The 17,213-nt window shown below is 37.5% G+C and overlaps 1 protein-coding gene across 3 annotated transcripts in view; it reads left to right on the top strand.

The window, feature by feature from the left end:
- The window catches only part of LOC127631833 (large neutral amino acids transporter small subunit 4-like), a 31,860-nt gene that overhangs the window by 2,263 nt on the left and 12,384 nt on the right, over positions 1–17,213 (top strand). For all 3 annotated transcript variants that reach the window (XM_052110202.1, XM_052110201.1, XM_052110203.1), the window contains exons 3-8: positions 3,874–4,093; positions 4,224–4,279; positions 4,370–4,446; positions 14,931–15,023; positions 15,105–15,238; positions 15,473–15,675. In XM_052110202.1, the coding sequence (XP_051966162.1) occupies positions 3,874–4,093; positions 4,224–4,279; positions 4,370–4,446; positions 14,931–15,023; positions 15,105–15,238; positions 15,473–15,675 (783 nt within the window). The remainder of the gene's footprint in view (positions 1–3,873; positions 4,094–4,223; positions 4,280–4,369; positions 4,447–14,930; positions 15,024–15,104; positions 15,239–15,472; positions 15,676–17,213) is intronic.

Raw genomic sequence — 17,213 nt, forward strand, 5'->3', positions numbered from 1 at the left:
GTTAGATGTTACAATCACTTCACCGATTAGCTGTTGCATTGGTTTGTGTAAAATAATAAACATTACACAATGTCTGGCATCCATCACAAGCCTAGTGGAGGGTTAGTGCACCTTATTTGGAAGCCCTCTTGCCTTGTTTTGCCATTAACGATAACAAACAGCAATTACAAGCTTGTTTAGCAAGAGTTTAAATCTATTTATTAATGCAACCTGTATCTATTATCCATAAATAACATAATTATGGACTGACATGCTTAAATCAGTCATGCAGATACATTGATAACTGGTCATGTATGAAGTAGGCACATGTTTTTTGTCGGTATGATATCCATACGGGTCCATGGAAATTTCCATAGGACATATTTGGCACTAAGCAAAACCATACATCAAATTTGCTTAGAGTTATGCAATAGATGACTATAGATGTAATAGAGTATCACTACAAGCTGTTCTTCAGATGTTCTTCACTTTTTTGCTGTTTGAGACTTCGTGGTTCATGTGTGAAGCCCAAATCCCAAACCATTTCCAAACACAGCAACATGATCCTCTTCTCCTTGGAACAATCATTATAATATTATAGTTGAAATTTACTTGGCCAAAGTAAAACAAAAATGTAGCCCATATTAATATTAAATAATATTATATTAATATTCATGAACTAAACTGATAAGGGTTATAATGTGTCCCCTTCTCAGATCTATCCTGCTTTGGATTTAGTTATAAAGGTAAACTCAAGTGCTCCAGCAACCCTGTGCACAACCCCCCCACCCCACCCCTCTCTCATTTCAGCTGTTGTCAGCATCTCGTTCATAGTCTGTTTTCTAGTTTGTAGACACTGGGCCTCACATTTCTGATGGTGGGAGGATGTAAATGTGGCTCAAGAGTTTGCTTGGTGCAAATATGAGATTAGAGCACCATTTCCTCACCTCTTGTCCTACTTATTTCCCCTGGACTCAGCTTTCAACTTTCCATTATCAACTGGCTGGTTCTCTGTAATCAGCAGGCATGAGGAAACATCATCCAAGAACATGCTTGTCTGGCTAAATGTTTCAGCTCAGCACATCTGACAGTCTCAGTTCATAACGTTTCTGTGCATCATCAGTCTCATATTGAATTGTCTTTCCATTCTGCTCTCACTTCTCCATATCTCAGAGCAAATGGGAAACCTGGCTTTTTCTGTTGCTGTGGCTGATTAGATCTAGTGGAACAATGGGTTCTGAAACAGAGTGCCTTTCTGAGCTCCTTTCTTATTTTAAGAGACACGGGGATATTTGTGAATATTTGGATTCAATAGAAAACTGCCTTCTGCAACCAAGCAATTCTTAGGGTTAGGGTTGTCTATATATTAGGTGGGTAATAAAAATCCTTAAACTTGCATTAATTAAAGGAGGGAACCAAGCCATTCATGAAACATTCTTAAGAATACATTTCTTTTTAACTACAATCTCCTTTTTTATTTTTATAACTTAACAAAGTTAACAATATTTTGTATTCCTAAAAATATTTCTGAAGAATGTTCTGTTTATTTATTTATTTTTAAACCGGCAACATTTATAGTTTGATCTTTCTATGAACTTCTCATTTATTCCTATTTATTCATTCTTATTTTAATTTTTTCTTAAGATGATTTTGGTGAATCCGGCCTCAGAATATAATAGAAACTTGGTGGTGGGTTCCTTTTACTTGGGCAAGTAAGTGACCACTTAGTAACCTAGGAAACTCTAGAAAAAAACGTAACAATACCATAGCAACCACCTAGAACACCCTTGCAACTGCATAGCAACACGTTAAAAACCACTCAGAACACCATCTGCATAGCAAAACCCTTACGGGTACCCACAACCACCTGTTATCATGGTCTGCATGGGCAAAACTCTTTTTTTTTTCTCCCAATTTGGAATGCCCAAATCCCAATGTGCTCTATATCCTCATGGTGGCTTAGTGACTCACCTCAATCCGGGTGGGGGATGATGAATCTCAGCTGCCTCTGCGTCTGAGACTGTCAATCCGTGCATCTTATCTTGTGGCTTGTTGAGCACGATACCATTGAGATATAGCGTGTGTGGAGGCTTCATGCCATCCACCGCAGCATCCAAGCACAACTCATGACACACCCCACCGAGAGCGACCCACATTATAGCGATCGCGATGAGGGTAACCTCGCCCCACAGAGAGCGAACCACATTATAGTGATCTCGAGGAGGTTGCCCCATGTGACTCTACCCTCCCTAGCAACTGGGCCAATTTGGTTGCTTAGGAGACCCAGCTGGAGTCACTCAGCACAGCCAGGGATTCAAACTAACAAACCAGCGTTTTTACCACCTGAGCTACCCAGGCCTCCTTGGACAAAACTCTTAAGAAAATGTAAAAAATCTAGTTATAGGATAAACATTAATTTGGGGTCAGTCTGTGACTCAACTGGAGCAGTCCTGGAAACTGGTCTGTATGTTCACGTTATTAACTCAGGGCAGGTCCTCCTTCATTACATTTATTACATTTACATTTATGCATTTGGCAGACGCTTTTATCCAAAGCGACTTACAGAGCCCTTATTACAGGAGCAACCTGGAGTTAAGTGCCTTGCTCAAGGACACAATGGTGGTGGCTGTGGAGATCGAACCAGCGACCTTCTGATTAACAGATATGTGCTTTAGACCACTACACCAGTTTATTTACTGATCACGTATAAAAACAAAACCCTCACACAAAAAGCTCCCTGTTTCTTGCACACCCTGTTACAATCTTAACAGCTTCGTCCATGTGCCTTAAGCAGCCCCATCCCCCATCTCACCAGCTCAGAACAAGTATCAAAGCTGTTGACTTAATTTTTTCAGGTTTCAAAGGAACTTCTGAAAACAACTTTCTTGAATCTTCAATGAGAGAAACTGGAACGGCCAATAGATGTAGAAAAAAGATTTTACTGCTGATTTTAAATATGATCTTTGATCATAATATTGACGAACCATTTTGTAGATTTCGGTCTTTCCCCATTCAAGAAGATTGGAGCTGTAATTGTATGCTGCTTGCTTAAAAATAGCTACCCAGCCTGCCCAAGTGTGTTCCAAAGATGGCCACCAAGTGGACTGACTTACCTTGAAAGGGACTTTGGTAATATTCAGCTGGTCATGTAATCATAACATGGCAGCCTCCATGTGGGGACCCTCTCCATGTTGAATAAAATAGCTTTTTTAAGGTTACTGACATGAGTCTTCATCTCATGTCAGTGGTCATGATGTTATACTTCTGTTTCAAAATGACTGTTCATTTCTTAAGAACTTTTCGACTTTTTAATGGGGAAAATATTACTGAGTGCACCTTTTAAGCTAATTTTTAATCAGCAGCTCACAATGGTGTTTGTAGGAAGGTGTTGGATTTAGGAGGCTGAACTTTTTGGTGTCGGATAGACTCTGGCTATTTCTGCTAGTTGTTTATTGTCTCTTTCTGCCTGTTTATTTGACCCTGGAGAAAGAACTGGTGGAGGCCAGTCTATCTCACAAAGCCGTTTCCGGTTTCACTGCCCAGAGTGTCATAAGTGTTTTCCTTGAAGTCAGATCGCAAATTGGTCCATAGGGTTTTACATGTGAAAGTGTGGCATTCAGCAATGTTCAAATAAACTATGTTGACAACAAGTTCATATTAGCAATCTTCAATATTATCTGTGTGCATATTATTCTACAGTTCATAAAAATCCCTAAATAACCTAAAATGATAAGTTGAGCCCTTTAATGAACACTTTCGATGGTCTTTGACTTTCTTCTGTTGTCATTGTACCTTGCAGCATATTTGCTTTTGATTATTCGTGGCCTACATCATGTCTGTAAACCTGGTCAGCAGATGATTATATTTGGGGTTCTACTCTCTTTATTCCTCCAGGTAACAGTACAGAGCAGAATGTGTCAGACAATGGTACGACAACAAACCCTTCAGGTGAGGAGGAGTTCCTTCAGATGAATGGCTGGACCATCTGTAAAGAGCAAGATGAGATGCTGAACCTGGCCTTCACCATCGGCTCCTTCCTCCTCAGTGCCATCACACTGCCCCTCGGCATCATAATGGACAAGTACGGCCCACGCAATTTACGACTGCTTGGAAGGTAGGAGGAAGGATGTTTTTTGAATACACTGCATACAAAATGTACTCCAGTTTTCCATAGTATTGTTTACAAGTTAAAATGTACAATACTTGATGCATAATAGCAGTAAAATAAAATCATCTCTTTGTAGTGCCTCCTTTGCCTTCTCCTGCATCCTGATTGCATATGGAGCCAGCGACCCTAGAAGTATGTATACACATTCACCCTAGTCCACCATTGCTGTTTATACTGTCCTTAGCTTGCTTTGATTGACTTTAATGTCTGTTTCTTTCGCAGATCTCTCCATCCTGATCTTCTTCGCCCTGGCGCTGAATGGGTTTGGAGGCATGTGCATGACATTCACCTCGCTCACAGTAAGTCCTAAAGTCTTAATCGCATCACAGGCCTGATATCAGATTTGCTGTGCTTAAAGGCTCCATGGTGAGGACAATCTTTTGCGCAAAGGCAATAGCACAATCTCACATGCCCTTTGATTTCAATGTAGCTGAATTGTGCAGCAGCATTCTGCTACAAAATAAGCTTCATCAATATATATTTATTGTCAGATAGACATTTTTCTAAGCTGGATTCCCAACAGTTCTTGCAGCCCACACTAGGAATTGCAGGGCACTGACATAGAAATTATTCTTTTGCCAAAAACGTACAAATAATTTAAATAATATTTTTGTACCAAAACGTAGTGGTTTGCAACCTAGACAACATTTTAAGACATCTTTGACACATGCCCAAAAGCTATACCAAAAGGCTGGCAGCATAATTATAAGATACTTTTTTATTATTAAATGCCTTTAAATATATATATATATATATATATATATATATATATATATATATATATATTAATTCAGATAGTCATTTATATTTGTATAGCACTTTTCACAATACAAATTGTTTCAAAGCATCTTTACAGACAATTATGCTGGAATGTCTGCAATGTCTTAAATGTCTTGGTCCTCATTGAGCACTTTCATTGAAAAGTGTTATATTAATTAAAAGATATTATAATAAAATAATATTAGTATAAAATATACTTACAGTATATTTCAAAACAAACATTTATGATTTTTAAATACCTTTTACCTGTATGTATTTATTTGAAAACATTGCAAAGACAAGATAATTCATGTTTTAACGAATTAACTTGATTAACTATACCTAATATATTAATCAATATAATTATTGATGCAAATTCTGATTTATTGAGATATTCATATTAATAATGTATGTTTTAACAAATTAACTTTATTAAATGTAAAGTACATATTCATCAATATAAGCATTTATTCAAATTCTAATAATACAAACCTCTTCTAAAAAAGTTAGTACAGTGTGTAAAATGTAAAAAAAAACACCTGAAATAATTGGTTTACATTTAGTGGGCACTTCATTAATTGAATTGTTTGCACATTTACTGTTTACTCATTATTTGTGAGTGCAATGCATTTTAATATTTATTATTTATTAGAGTATTGCTTTGTTAGCTTTGCAACGTGCCAACATAAAACTCTATTGGAGTCGTCTGCAGGCAGCTCACTACATCATCATTACATTAGCATTACAATAGTAGTGATAAAGGCGTTCATGAAAGGAGTTCATTGGGTTCATACTGTTTAACTTCTTCAACTGTAGATAAAAGAGAGCAGACAGGCTCGATTGAAGTAAACAGGAAGCTGAAGGGTGGTTGTTTCTTATTTCTGCACGCCTCTCTGAGGTCACACAAAACCTCACCGGGGTCCCCAGATTGGCTTAGCCAAAACACAACCAGTTTCTCAATTTGTGTTGTTGTTATCAATCTCAAATTCATTTACTACCTTTGCAACATGCCTCAGCATGTCAGGGCAACCCTGTGTTTACTAGCTCCATATGTGTAACACAGTAAGAAAGAGAGAGAGTGTGTATGTGTGTGTAAGAGAGAGAACTGGCATGCAAAAGTGCACTGCGGAACAATACGGAACTGTTATCTCAGCTGTTGTGTTCTTATAACCTTTTCCCAACTGTTCTCTGTAACTGTGTGTTTTACACTGCTGTGAGAGGTTTGAACTTGGGATTCATAAGTTTAGTTCTTTCTGTCTGGCATCTGTTTTTTGGGTGCAACACTCAACAGCTTTATTATATGTTAGATTAGATGTTATTAGATTTATTGTTTCTTGCTTGGGCATTTGAACATTGCTCATTTGAACAGACCCCCACTAATCCTCAACTTCAGCGTGTAACTCGTCTTACACTGCTTGGCTACGGACATACGGTATATAATACCTCAAATACCTTTAATCATTCGGCTTGTTTAGGAGATGTCTGATATTACTTTTGAAAATGATCAGACTTGACTAGAAACCTGTAAGCTGTGTCCCAAATGACGCACTACACACTATCCTCTCAGCCATCAAGTGTATGAATTTTCAAAGTGTCGTATTGTCCCTTATAGATCTAATGTTTTTTACTACATGGAAGCATTCGCCGTTTTCAACGGGCAGAAGTGACGTTTCAAATGCATGTAACGTGTTGCTGTTAGCTTTAGAGTGTTAGCCAACTTCAGTCCAACACTTAAATTACAAATAACATACAGAGTTGGGAGGGTTACTTTTGAAATGTATTCCACTACAGATTACAGAATACATGCTGTAAAATGTAATTTGTAACATATTCCGTTAGATTACTCAAGATCAGTAATGTATTCTAAATACTTTGGATTACTTCTTCAGCACTGGTTGATTTTTTCACTTGTTTTGACTATAAAAACTCTGTCAGTACAGTCAGACAAAATACACATGTTAAAAACAATGTTAAATACATTCTCTGAAAAACCTAAATATCTTATGTAGTGTTGTTTCTAAAACAAGATCAATCAAATGTATTTTTTTTAAGGATTTTAAGATAGTTTTACAGGAAAACAATACAAAAAATATTATCAAGATTATGATTTTTGCCCTAATATCAAAGGTCTTACTAGAAAAAAAGAAATTATGATCCAATGTGAATTTTCTTAATAAAACAATATGATCGTGCCTGGTAACGTGCATATAAAATGGCTAGAAATAGCATTTTAGCGTAACTTAAAGCTGACAATTTACACAAGGTTTATTTCTATTTCTTGTGCTTACTTCTCTGTCTGCTTGTATGAATGTAGCACATCAAAAAAGTGTTTCACCACTGTTTAAATGCACTTTGGATTGTATCATTTATGTGTATAAATGTTGTCCTTCTGAAAGGGCTAAATATTACATTTAACAAATGACAATAAAATGCAAAGTAATCTCTTCAATAATCAAAATAGTTTTTGAATGTAACTATATCCTAATTACCAATGATTTAAATTGTAACTGTACTGGAATACAGTTACTTATATTTAGTATTTTAAATATGTAATCCCGTTACATGTATTCTGTTACTCCCCAAAACTGTGTACATATTCAAACAGCGATGGGTGATGGTAAAGCATTTGCAAGGTGCTGTCTTCACAGAAGTTTCGCTAGTTGCCATATTAACCTTTAATTAAAATGTTTTGTCAGGCCACCATTGCAGCCAGCTAACCCTGTCCCTTTCACTACATAGGACTAGCCATGTTCATTGAGTGCATGAAGTGTCCAACATTTCACAGTCCGTTATTTCGGTTGAAGAAATGCATCATCTGGGTACTCATAGTACTCTTCTTCTCATTATGTTTTTAGTCTGAACATACTACTTACCCTTAGGGCTGTGTATCGTTCAAAACATTTCGATACAGTTTCCTAAACAAAACTTTTTCCGATATCCGTTTTAACAAGATTACAAACATTACTTCAAAACCTTTTTCAGTTTGTTGACTTTTTTTACAGACTCAAAGACTCATCTCCTGAACCTTCTGGTCTCCTCATGCCAGGGTTGGCAGGGGCAGAGGCTATAACATTTATGTGAAGAGGGGAAAAAAAAATAAGAAAGCTAAACTGTTAATTCAGCCAACCCTAAGGATTAGTACGGTTTAGCAAAATAACTAGTTTAATGTGAGTTAAACTTGATCAGTTACTATCAACCTTAAACCATTTTTAGCATCAATTTAGCTAGCTCTCTACAGCCATACATCCAAACAATATCTAAAAGGACTCGTGGTGGGCATGTTCAAGGAAGCTCTGTGGCAGGGCGCTGAGAGGATGACTGCACCGGCTCAGTCTTCTTGTAGTCAAAGACGGAGCAACTTTCTGCTCTTAAGTTTATTCTGTGCACTGTCAATTGCTTCATCAGCTTTGTCGTGTTGCCGGTCTTGGCAGCAATTATCTTGGAAGCGCTGTTGGCATCGAACCTGATGAAATGTAGCCACACTTTTGATCTTTTCCACATCTTTTACATCTATGGATGTTGGGGCGCATACACACTACATCCTCACGTGTGAGCCGTCACCTGATCTCTGGGCGTAACCGGCATAAACTAGTGTTTTTCCATTGATGCCTAAATGCAGTCAATCACTGGCACTTTTAGATTTGGGCACATCTAGCATGCTATATGCTTATCACTGACGTTGACGAGATTAACCCCTTAGGTATCGAAATTTGGTACCAAACGACAAAACATTTACCGATACTCGATATTTTTTTAGAGGCAATTCGGTCGGTGCCTAAAATGTATCGAACTCGATACCCAGCCCTACTTGCACTACTAAATGTCATGGAATAGTGCCAAAAAGTATGTGAATTGGGATGCCACTGTAGAGATCTAGGACTCTTTTTAACTTTGTACAGTAAGCAATAAGCCTAGTAACAACCCAGAACACCCTAGCAACTGCATAGCAATGCCCTTGCAACCACCCTCAAGTCCCTAGCATTGGGGCGGCAAGTGCCGCCGAGACAAGCACCGCTTACATTTTTAAAAAAAATCTAGTATATAGACTTGAAGTTAAACTACGAACTTCTAAACAAACCAAGTCTCGCAATTAAATGAACATACCCTAGAGGTTATTGATGTGGCACTGAAGTTGCCAAATTTCCGCAAGGTTCTACCTGTTAGTTTTCTTTCTGTCTCTATGTCTCTCGTTCTCTCTCTTTGTCTGCGCACACAGCAGTTTATGGACCTGCTGCAATAAGCAAGAGCTTCAGAGCTTGTGTTTCCTCTGAACACACCTCTAATATTTTCCCAGTAAACTGACTCTGACTCATCTCTCTTTCTAATGCTTGGATTATCCCCAACTCCCTCCTTCACCAGCCTCCCAGCCTCTGATTCATTGTATGACCTCAATCCCTCATCTGTCCATTCCTCCTGCTCTTTTCCTTTCCCTTTTTTAGTTCTGTCTCGCTCTCTCTATATGTCATCCTACTGGTTCTGTGTCAAGTAATCATCTCCATAAGTCTTTCTGAACACAACCACATCCCTCGCAATTTCTCGCAAACACCAGCACACATTAATCTCATACCTGTACACAAGCACTGCCATGAAAGACAAATGATATCTCTTAAATATTTTAATAGTTTCTTATTGACAGTGATGAGATTAAGTGGAGAGAAATGGAGAGTCACATCTACTGAACAAAGCTCAGATTTTCAAACATTCCAAAGTCTGCAATCAAGTCAGTGATTTCAATATGAACTCGGACATTTCTCAAACATCCACATTGATTTACTAATGTTATTTTTTGGTACATTGGGGCTTTCGACCATTTGAAATCCATTTCTTCAGGATGCAGAGTCATGTGATGAAAAAAATTATTCGAAAATAAGGATTATTGCAGAGATGGAGTTTGGAATTAAAGGGATATTGCAGGTTAAATGCATGTTATTTCCAATCATTAGTGCCATAATGTTGATTACCACAAAACATCATTTCAACTTGTCCCTCCTTTTCTTCAAAAAAAGCACACAAGATGTAAACAATATGCATGTTAACATGATTTTTAAATTTTACAACTTTGCTTTTATGACGACGTAACACCCTAATCTCATTAAACCCTACATAAATGGACCCCATTCACTTCCAGTGTATTAGTGCCTCAAAGTAACCTCGAGTTTTGCTTATTTTATAGAAAAGGAGGGATGAGTCTAAATGTATTTTTGTGGTAATCAACATTATGCCACAAATGCTGTCGATTGAGCTTAACTTGAACTGATCCTGGAATATTCCTTTAACAAAATATTACCAGCCTAAAATAACTCTGTGAGCAGACATGCCATGTTTGTCAGAGATATGCTTTTCCTGCCATTCACACCAAAAAATGTATGTGATGTATGTTTTGAAGGTCATTTTGGTGTATTCCGTTTGAGTCTGGCTCAAAGAGGTGTAATTGTATTTATTTGTATAATTAAACATCCAAGTGCCCCAGTTAAATTGTAAATTAATAATGATAGTGTGAGTGTTAAATAGCATGAATATACTGATATACAGCTATCCTTGTCCTGTCATTACCGGAACTCTCTTTGTCAGGATCTGGCCAGCCATTACTAGCTTTCACAGGCTTGCAAGTTTGTCTTTCACTTCTCTCTCTCCCTATGTTCATTTCCTCTATCTTTGTTGTTCTCTTGTGGTATCATCTATGAATTTGCCACTTCATCTCCCCTTCCCCCACCCCATATACAATGATTCACCCTCCTTCCTCACCGATACAGCTGGAAAAAGGATTTGACAGCTTTCTGCGGTCATGTGTTGCACAAACAGGGACGAGTAAGCAACAAATTCATATCGATTATGGTTATGATTCTTCATTAAAGCCTTCATTGAATTGTTTTCCCAAAAAAAAAAAAAAAAACACACATACATACATTTTGACTTGTGTTTTTGGGAGAGTGGTGCACAGCAGCTAAATTTTCTTTGTATCAAAAAAATCAATCAAGTATTAATTTACAGCCAGTAACTTTAGTGGATATTGATTCATTTCAATTCAGTTCAGTTTAACTGTAAAGCACTTTTCCCAGTATTGATCTAAAGATACATATGAAATCAATCAAATTCCCTCAATATCTTAAAAGGCCAGATCTGGGGGGCCTGGGTACCTCAACAAGTTTTTGACACTGACTACCCCTGGAGTTGTGAATTCGAATCCAGGGCATGACTCCAGCCAGGTCTCCTAAGCAACCAAATTGGCCCTGTTGCTAGGGAGGGTTGATTCACATGGGGTAACCTCTTTGTGGTTGCGATTAGTGGTTCTCGCTTTCAATGGGGCGTGTGGTAAGTTGTACGTGGATCGCGGAGAGTAGTGTGACCACATGGTGTTCGTGTCTGCGGTGTCATGCACAGCGAGGCACGTGATAAGATGCGCGGATTTACTGTCCTCCACCACCCAGATTGACGTGAGTAACCGTGCCACCGCGAGGACCTACTATGTTGTGGGAATTTGGCATTTCAATTGGGAGACTAAGGGGATAAAATGTAAAAATAAAAAAAATAATAAAGGCCAGATCTGATCTTGTTTAAAATAATATATCTGATAGGTTTAACCGTAGATAGTCTCTGCCTGTATCTGTTAAAGTTTTAATACTGTCATATGGTTTTCCATATCTATAGAGAGTGATAGTGTGTTCTCTCTGTTCCAGTGGCCGTGAGTTTAGGACTGTTTTGTCTCTGTGGATTCCCCTGATCTTTTTGACCCAAATATTGTCAAAGATGTGGATTTTGTCCAGACAATTTCACTTGCCTCGGAGACTTACAAAGGGTTAGTTAATCCAAAAATTATAATTTACTCACTTTCTTGCCATCACCAGATGTGTATGACTCTCTTCTGCAGAAGACAAACAAACACTTTTAGAAGAATATCTCAACTTTGTAGGTCCATACAATGCAAGTGAATGATGTTCAGACCTTTTAAAGCTCAAAAAGGCAGATAAAGGCAGCATAAAAGTAATCCATTTGACTCCAGTGGGTTATTTAATGTCTTATGAAGTGAGCTTAAAATCATGATAATGCCCAAAGATTGCAATGGCAAGATGTACAGTGAAAAAGTAGTTATATTTTGGTCTGTTCTCACCCAAAACCGACTGGATCACTTCAGAAGCCAATGAGTTGTATGGATTAATTTAATGTTGCCTTGATCTGCTCTTTGGTGCTGGTCTGTCCACCATTCACTTGTTTGAAATGACCTGCAGAGCTGAGATATTCTTCTAAAAATCTTTGTTTGTGTTCTACAAAATAAAGAAAGTCATACATTTCTGGGATGGCATGAGGGTGAGTAAATGAAAAGAGAATTTTCATTTTTGGGTAAATTATTCCTTTAATTTTTTATGTTTTATCACCACTGGTCAAGTGCATTGTAGCACAAGCAGAACAAGGAAGGGGCTAGCATTATAATATAATGTAATAGATTACGATGAGTGTAATGCTGGTAAAAGAGCCTTTGTTGCGGTCTCTCTTTGTCCATGAGATCACATGACCACCATTGTCTGGTGATCTGTCTGAGAAAGCAGAAGAAACCAGTGTTGTTTAAACTGTGTATTTCACATTTTGCTCAACTCCCTGAAAAAGCCATAACTCTCCGTCTGACAGGCCTACGTCATGTGGAGCTCTGTTCTGTTGCTGGCCTGGTTCCACAATCTATTAGCCAAAGCGGTTTCTATACAGCCTCTTGAGCCACAGGCACAATGCCACCTTGGAACTTTTGGGTGTGTAAAAGAGTTATTGAAGTTGCATCTGGGATGTTTCAGCTCTGCGATGACCTTTGCTCTAATTAGAGGCAGTGAATGACATCAGGTTTGGGTTCCAATGGAGAGCCTTCCTTCATTCCTGCCTTTAAGTGGATGATGTCCGGAGAATTCTTGGAAAATCTGTGTTGATGTTGAAATGCGAGTTCTGGAGGAAATGCAATTTGAAGGCGCTGCTATCTGGTGTAGCAAAAATTACATATTTTTAAAAATGAACATACCTAGAAAATATTAAAAACAGTATATATTGGAACAATGTCACACCCTGTTTCAGCTTAAGGAAAAAAGGTGCCAATAATGGCAAATAAATAACGATATATAGAAAAATAAAAAATAAAACTACTTTTGGGTAGCTGATTTGACCTGCTGTGTGACTTGCTATAAAATAAAACAAAATAAAATAAAAAGTTATACTCCATCTAAAACTATTTTAAACAGCATTTTACTAATTCTTTTATAATTGTTATGCATGCAGTTTATGACCATATTTATTGAGAGACAACATGCACATGGAATATTTGTACTTTAAAAATGAAAAGGATGATTTAAAATGAACTAGTGAATGCAAATATTTACTGTTATTTAAAATGCTGAAAAACGTGAGGAAACGATGACAGTCACATACACTTTCCCTTATGCATTCATATACATTTGAATGGTAACACGTTACGGGTTGCATTTTCTTATCATTATTAAATGGAATTTTTCATACAAAAATTACATTTTCTCATAATTTACACACTCTTATGAACCATCCCAGATGTGTATGAGTTTCTTTCATCTGCTGACCTTTTTAGAAGAATATTTAAGCTCTGTAGGTTCATACAATGCAAGTGAAAGGGTGCTGAAATTTTGAAGTTCCAAAAATCACATAAATCAGCATAAAAGTAATCTCCAAGTGACTCCAGTGTTTCTCACCCATACCTATCATATCACTTCAGAATACATGGATTTAAACACTGGAGTCATATAGATTACTTATATGATGCCTTTATGTGCTTTTTGGAGCGTCAACATTTTGGCACCCATTCACTTGCATTGTATGGAACTACAGAGTTGAGATATCCTACTAAAAATCTTTATTTGTGTTCTGCTAAATAAAGACAGTCATAAACATCTGGGATGGTATGAGGGTGAGTACATTATGACAGAATTAAAAATGTTTAGTGAACAATTACTTTAACTACATTATTTAACATGAACAAACAAGGACCAGTACTGTAGAACATTTAATTCATGTTAATTTCAACATATACTAATACCTTTTTAACATAAAAAAATTGTTGATGTTAACATCAGTTAATGGATTATGAACTAACATGAACTAAAAAAGAACAATAATTTATTTATAAATTAACATTTACTAATATTTTTTATTGTTAAACAGCAGTGTTCATTCTTTGTTCATAATGCATTAGTTATGAATAGAACATTATTCATATAAGTGTTTTTAAAAGTTAATAGACATCTGTTGTATTCTATGTAACATAAGGAATACTCTATTTCTCGCTTTACTAATTTTCTGTCTATCTAATAATCTCCACTGTTCTAATCGTGGTGTTCCCTTCCCTCCATTGTGTTTTTTTTTTGTGGCTCCTGACCGTTGTTTACCCTGACAGTGCAGTTAAGAACAGCCCGTACTCTGCCTCGTTAAAAGGAAACAGCATTATGCAAGCATTCTCCAGTGCCCCTTACACTTTCTCTCACTGCTAAAAATATTCATGGCAAGCAGTTGCCTTTTCAAATGATTTAACCCAACTTACATGTTGCTCCCTCCAGAGAATATCACTGTTACTCTGGAGTAATGTTTACTTTCATACTCTTTTCTATATCTGACATGTTTTGTCACAATTAAAACTTGTTGTCCTGAAACGGGAGGATATATGTTTATATTTCTGCATATGACATACATCTCGATTAAAATATGGATGAATATTTAGCTTTTTATAGTCATGAAACGTGGCCGGTGGGCTTCTTAACCTTAATGCCACAAATTTGACACTTAATAAACAGGGTTTGCACTGTCATGGAAGTCTATAAAAGTTATTTAAATTTCTACAGTGAATATACATTTTCTAGTTATGCTCATCTTGGCTTGAAAATCCTTTTCCAGTAAACATGAATATTGGAATAGGTCATGTAAAAGTAATAGCAATTCATTAGAACCCTGTAAATAGTCATATTTTTGTTAATATGCACTTGAAAAGTGGTGAGTTTTTGATACCACCTGTCCATCTCTTTCTCAGCTTCCCAACATGTTTGGTGACCTTCGTTCTACATTCATTGCACTCATGATTGGCTCATATGCCTCATCTGCTGTCACATTCCCAGGAATAAAGGTAAAGCTCAACCTCAGGTTGGACTTATTTTTAGGCTGAGCTTAAATCATTGGATAATGATGACTGTTGACTGTTGTTCAGGTGATCTATGACCTCGGTGTTGCCTTCATCACCATACTGCTTGTGTGGGCTAGCTGTGCCGGCCTGGTCTTCATCAACTGCTTCTTTAACTGGCCACTCGAGCCATTCCCAGGACCTGAGGACATGGACTACACGTATGTAATTTCGTCTGTATACCGGGTTCATTGAGACCTGAGACCTTTTGGTCAGTGAGACCAAAGATGATGTGTTGCCCTGACATCTATTGGTCCCTAACTACCGGTAGTAAGAACTAGCATTATAGGAATAAATATGTATAATAGTAGAATTCCATTTATTTGGTTTGCTTTGTCCATTTATTGAAGGTTCTGTTATGATGCACCTCAACCTTCACTAATTCTCTCCACCAGTGTAAAGATCAAGTTCAGCTGGCTGGGCTTTGACCATAAGATCACAGGCAAACAGTTCTACAGGCAGGTGACCACTGTTGGTCGGAGACTGAGTGTAGGCAATTCCATGAAAAACCCGCCAAAACAGTTGGCCACCCAGGATGGCAATAAACTCTGCCTTTCCACCCTTGATCTAGAGGTCCAATGCAAGCCTGAAGAGGAATGTGAGTGTCTTTTCTACACTGTACATATACTATCATGAACCTTATGGATTGTTTTCATACAATATGAATTCACATATTTATATTGTAGACTAAATATTTGCAAAATAAGATGAAGATCCTGCAACAATAGACTACTTGCACAACTGCTTCCACGTTCTACATAGCTTTTCCAGTTTCAGTGTTCAGCGTTCCTACATGCAGAGATTTAATCATGGGAAGGCAGATTATTTCTTATTTTTAGGGCTGTCAGTTTTTTAAAACAATAAGCCATGTTTGGAGCTTACATTACATCTCAAATGTATATTTTTCTCCTTTCCAAATGTACACTGGCAACTAAAATTTGGAATAATGTACAGATTTTGCTCTTATGGAAAGATGTTGGTACTTTTCACCAAATTGGCATTGAACTGATCACAATGTATAGTCAGGACATTAATAATGTGAAAAATTATTAATAATGCTTTTAAAGAATTCTATCTTTATCTCTACAGTTCCACGTCTTCGTCTACTGATGAAGATATTCAACGTTTTGTTGAACTTTTAGAACCCCCTAAACTAACGACTGAGCAAAACAATTCTCTTGATTCTGAGATAATCTTGGAGGTGCTTGGAGTGGTAATTAAGGCCTTGCCTACAGGCAAGGCTCTGGGGCCAGATGGCTTTGCCGCAGAGTTTTTAGATTTCATGCTACAGAACTTTGGAAGTATGTTTATTGGATGGATTAAGTTCTTTATAGACACCCGGTAGCGGCGGTACAAACAAATTGATTAATTTCAGATTATTTTACTCTCGATACAGAGTCAATTGGTCTAAATCTAAAGCTTTGGCTCTGACAGCATACTGCCTGATACCGTCTTTTCAGCCAGGTGCCTTCCAGTGGCCCAAACAGGGCATTAAGTATTTGGGTATTTTATTCCCAGAAAATTTGTCTGAGTTAATTGATTTTCGAGCGTTGTGGGCAGGTGGGCTTCATTATATTTATAGATGATTGGGAAGGTTAATGTTATCTCCCTGTAGATGTCCCCCTCTCTTATTTCAAGCACCCCCAAATAACATGGGTTGTGTCTCCATCCTCCGATTGACATCGCCAGCAGGTGGGTGTGTCTTTAAGACCTGCATAAGGCGAACCCTTGCATCTCTAAATTAAGACTTGACATTTTTTAGAATTCTAGCCCACACTCCCTCCTCCAACACCAAGCTTAAATCCTTCTCCCACAATCTCTTCAGAGAAGTTGAAGCTCTGTCCCCCAGACTCTGAATTAACAGGGAGTAATACACTGATGCCTCATGACCTTTTCCAAAAGCAATAATCATCTCTCCCAGAGTATCTCCTGCTTTAGGGGGGTGAATGCCACTCCCAAAAACAATACAGAGCAGGTGGCACAGCTGTAAATACCTATTGAACTGAGATCTGTGAATCCCAAAATTTTGGACAAAATTATTAAACAATCTTGCAACATCCCTTCAAGAACAATAAAAAAGCCCTGATCATCAGCATTAGGTGCTAAATATAAGCCAAAATCAAACTTTGCCCTGAA

The sequence above is a fragment of the Xyrauchen texanus genome, chromosome 38 (genome assembly GCF_025860055.1).
Source record: "Xyrauchen texanus isolate HMW12.3.18 chromosome 38, RBS_HiC_50CHRs, whole genome shotgun sequence".
NCBI classification, from domain to species: Eukaryota; Metazoa; Chordata; class Actinopteri; order Cypriniformes; family Catostomidae; genus Xyrauchen; species Xyrauchen texanus.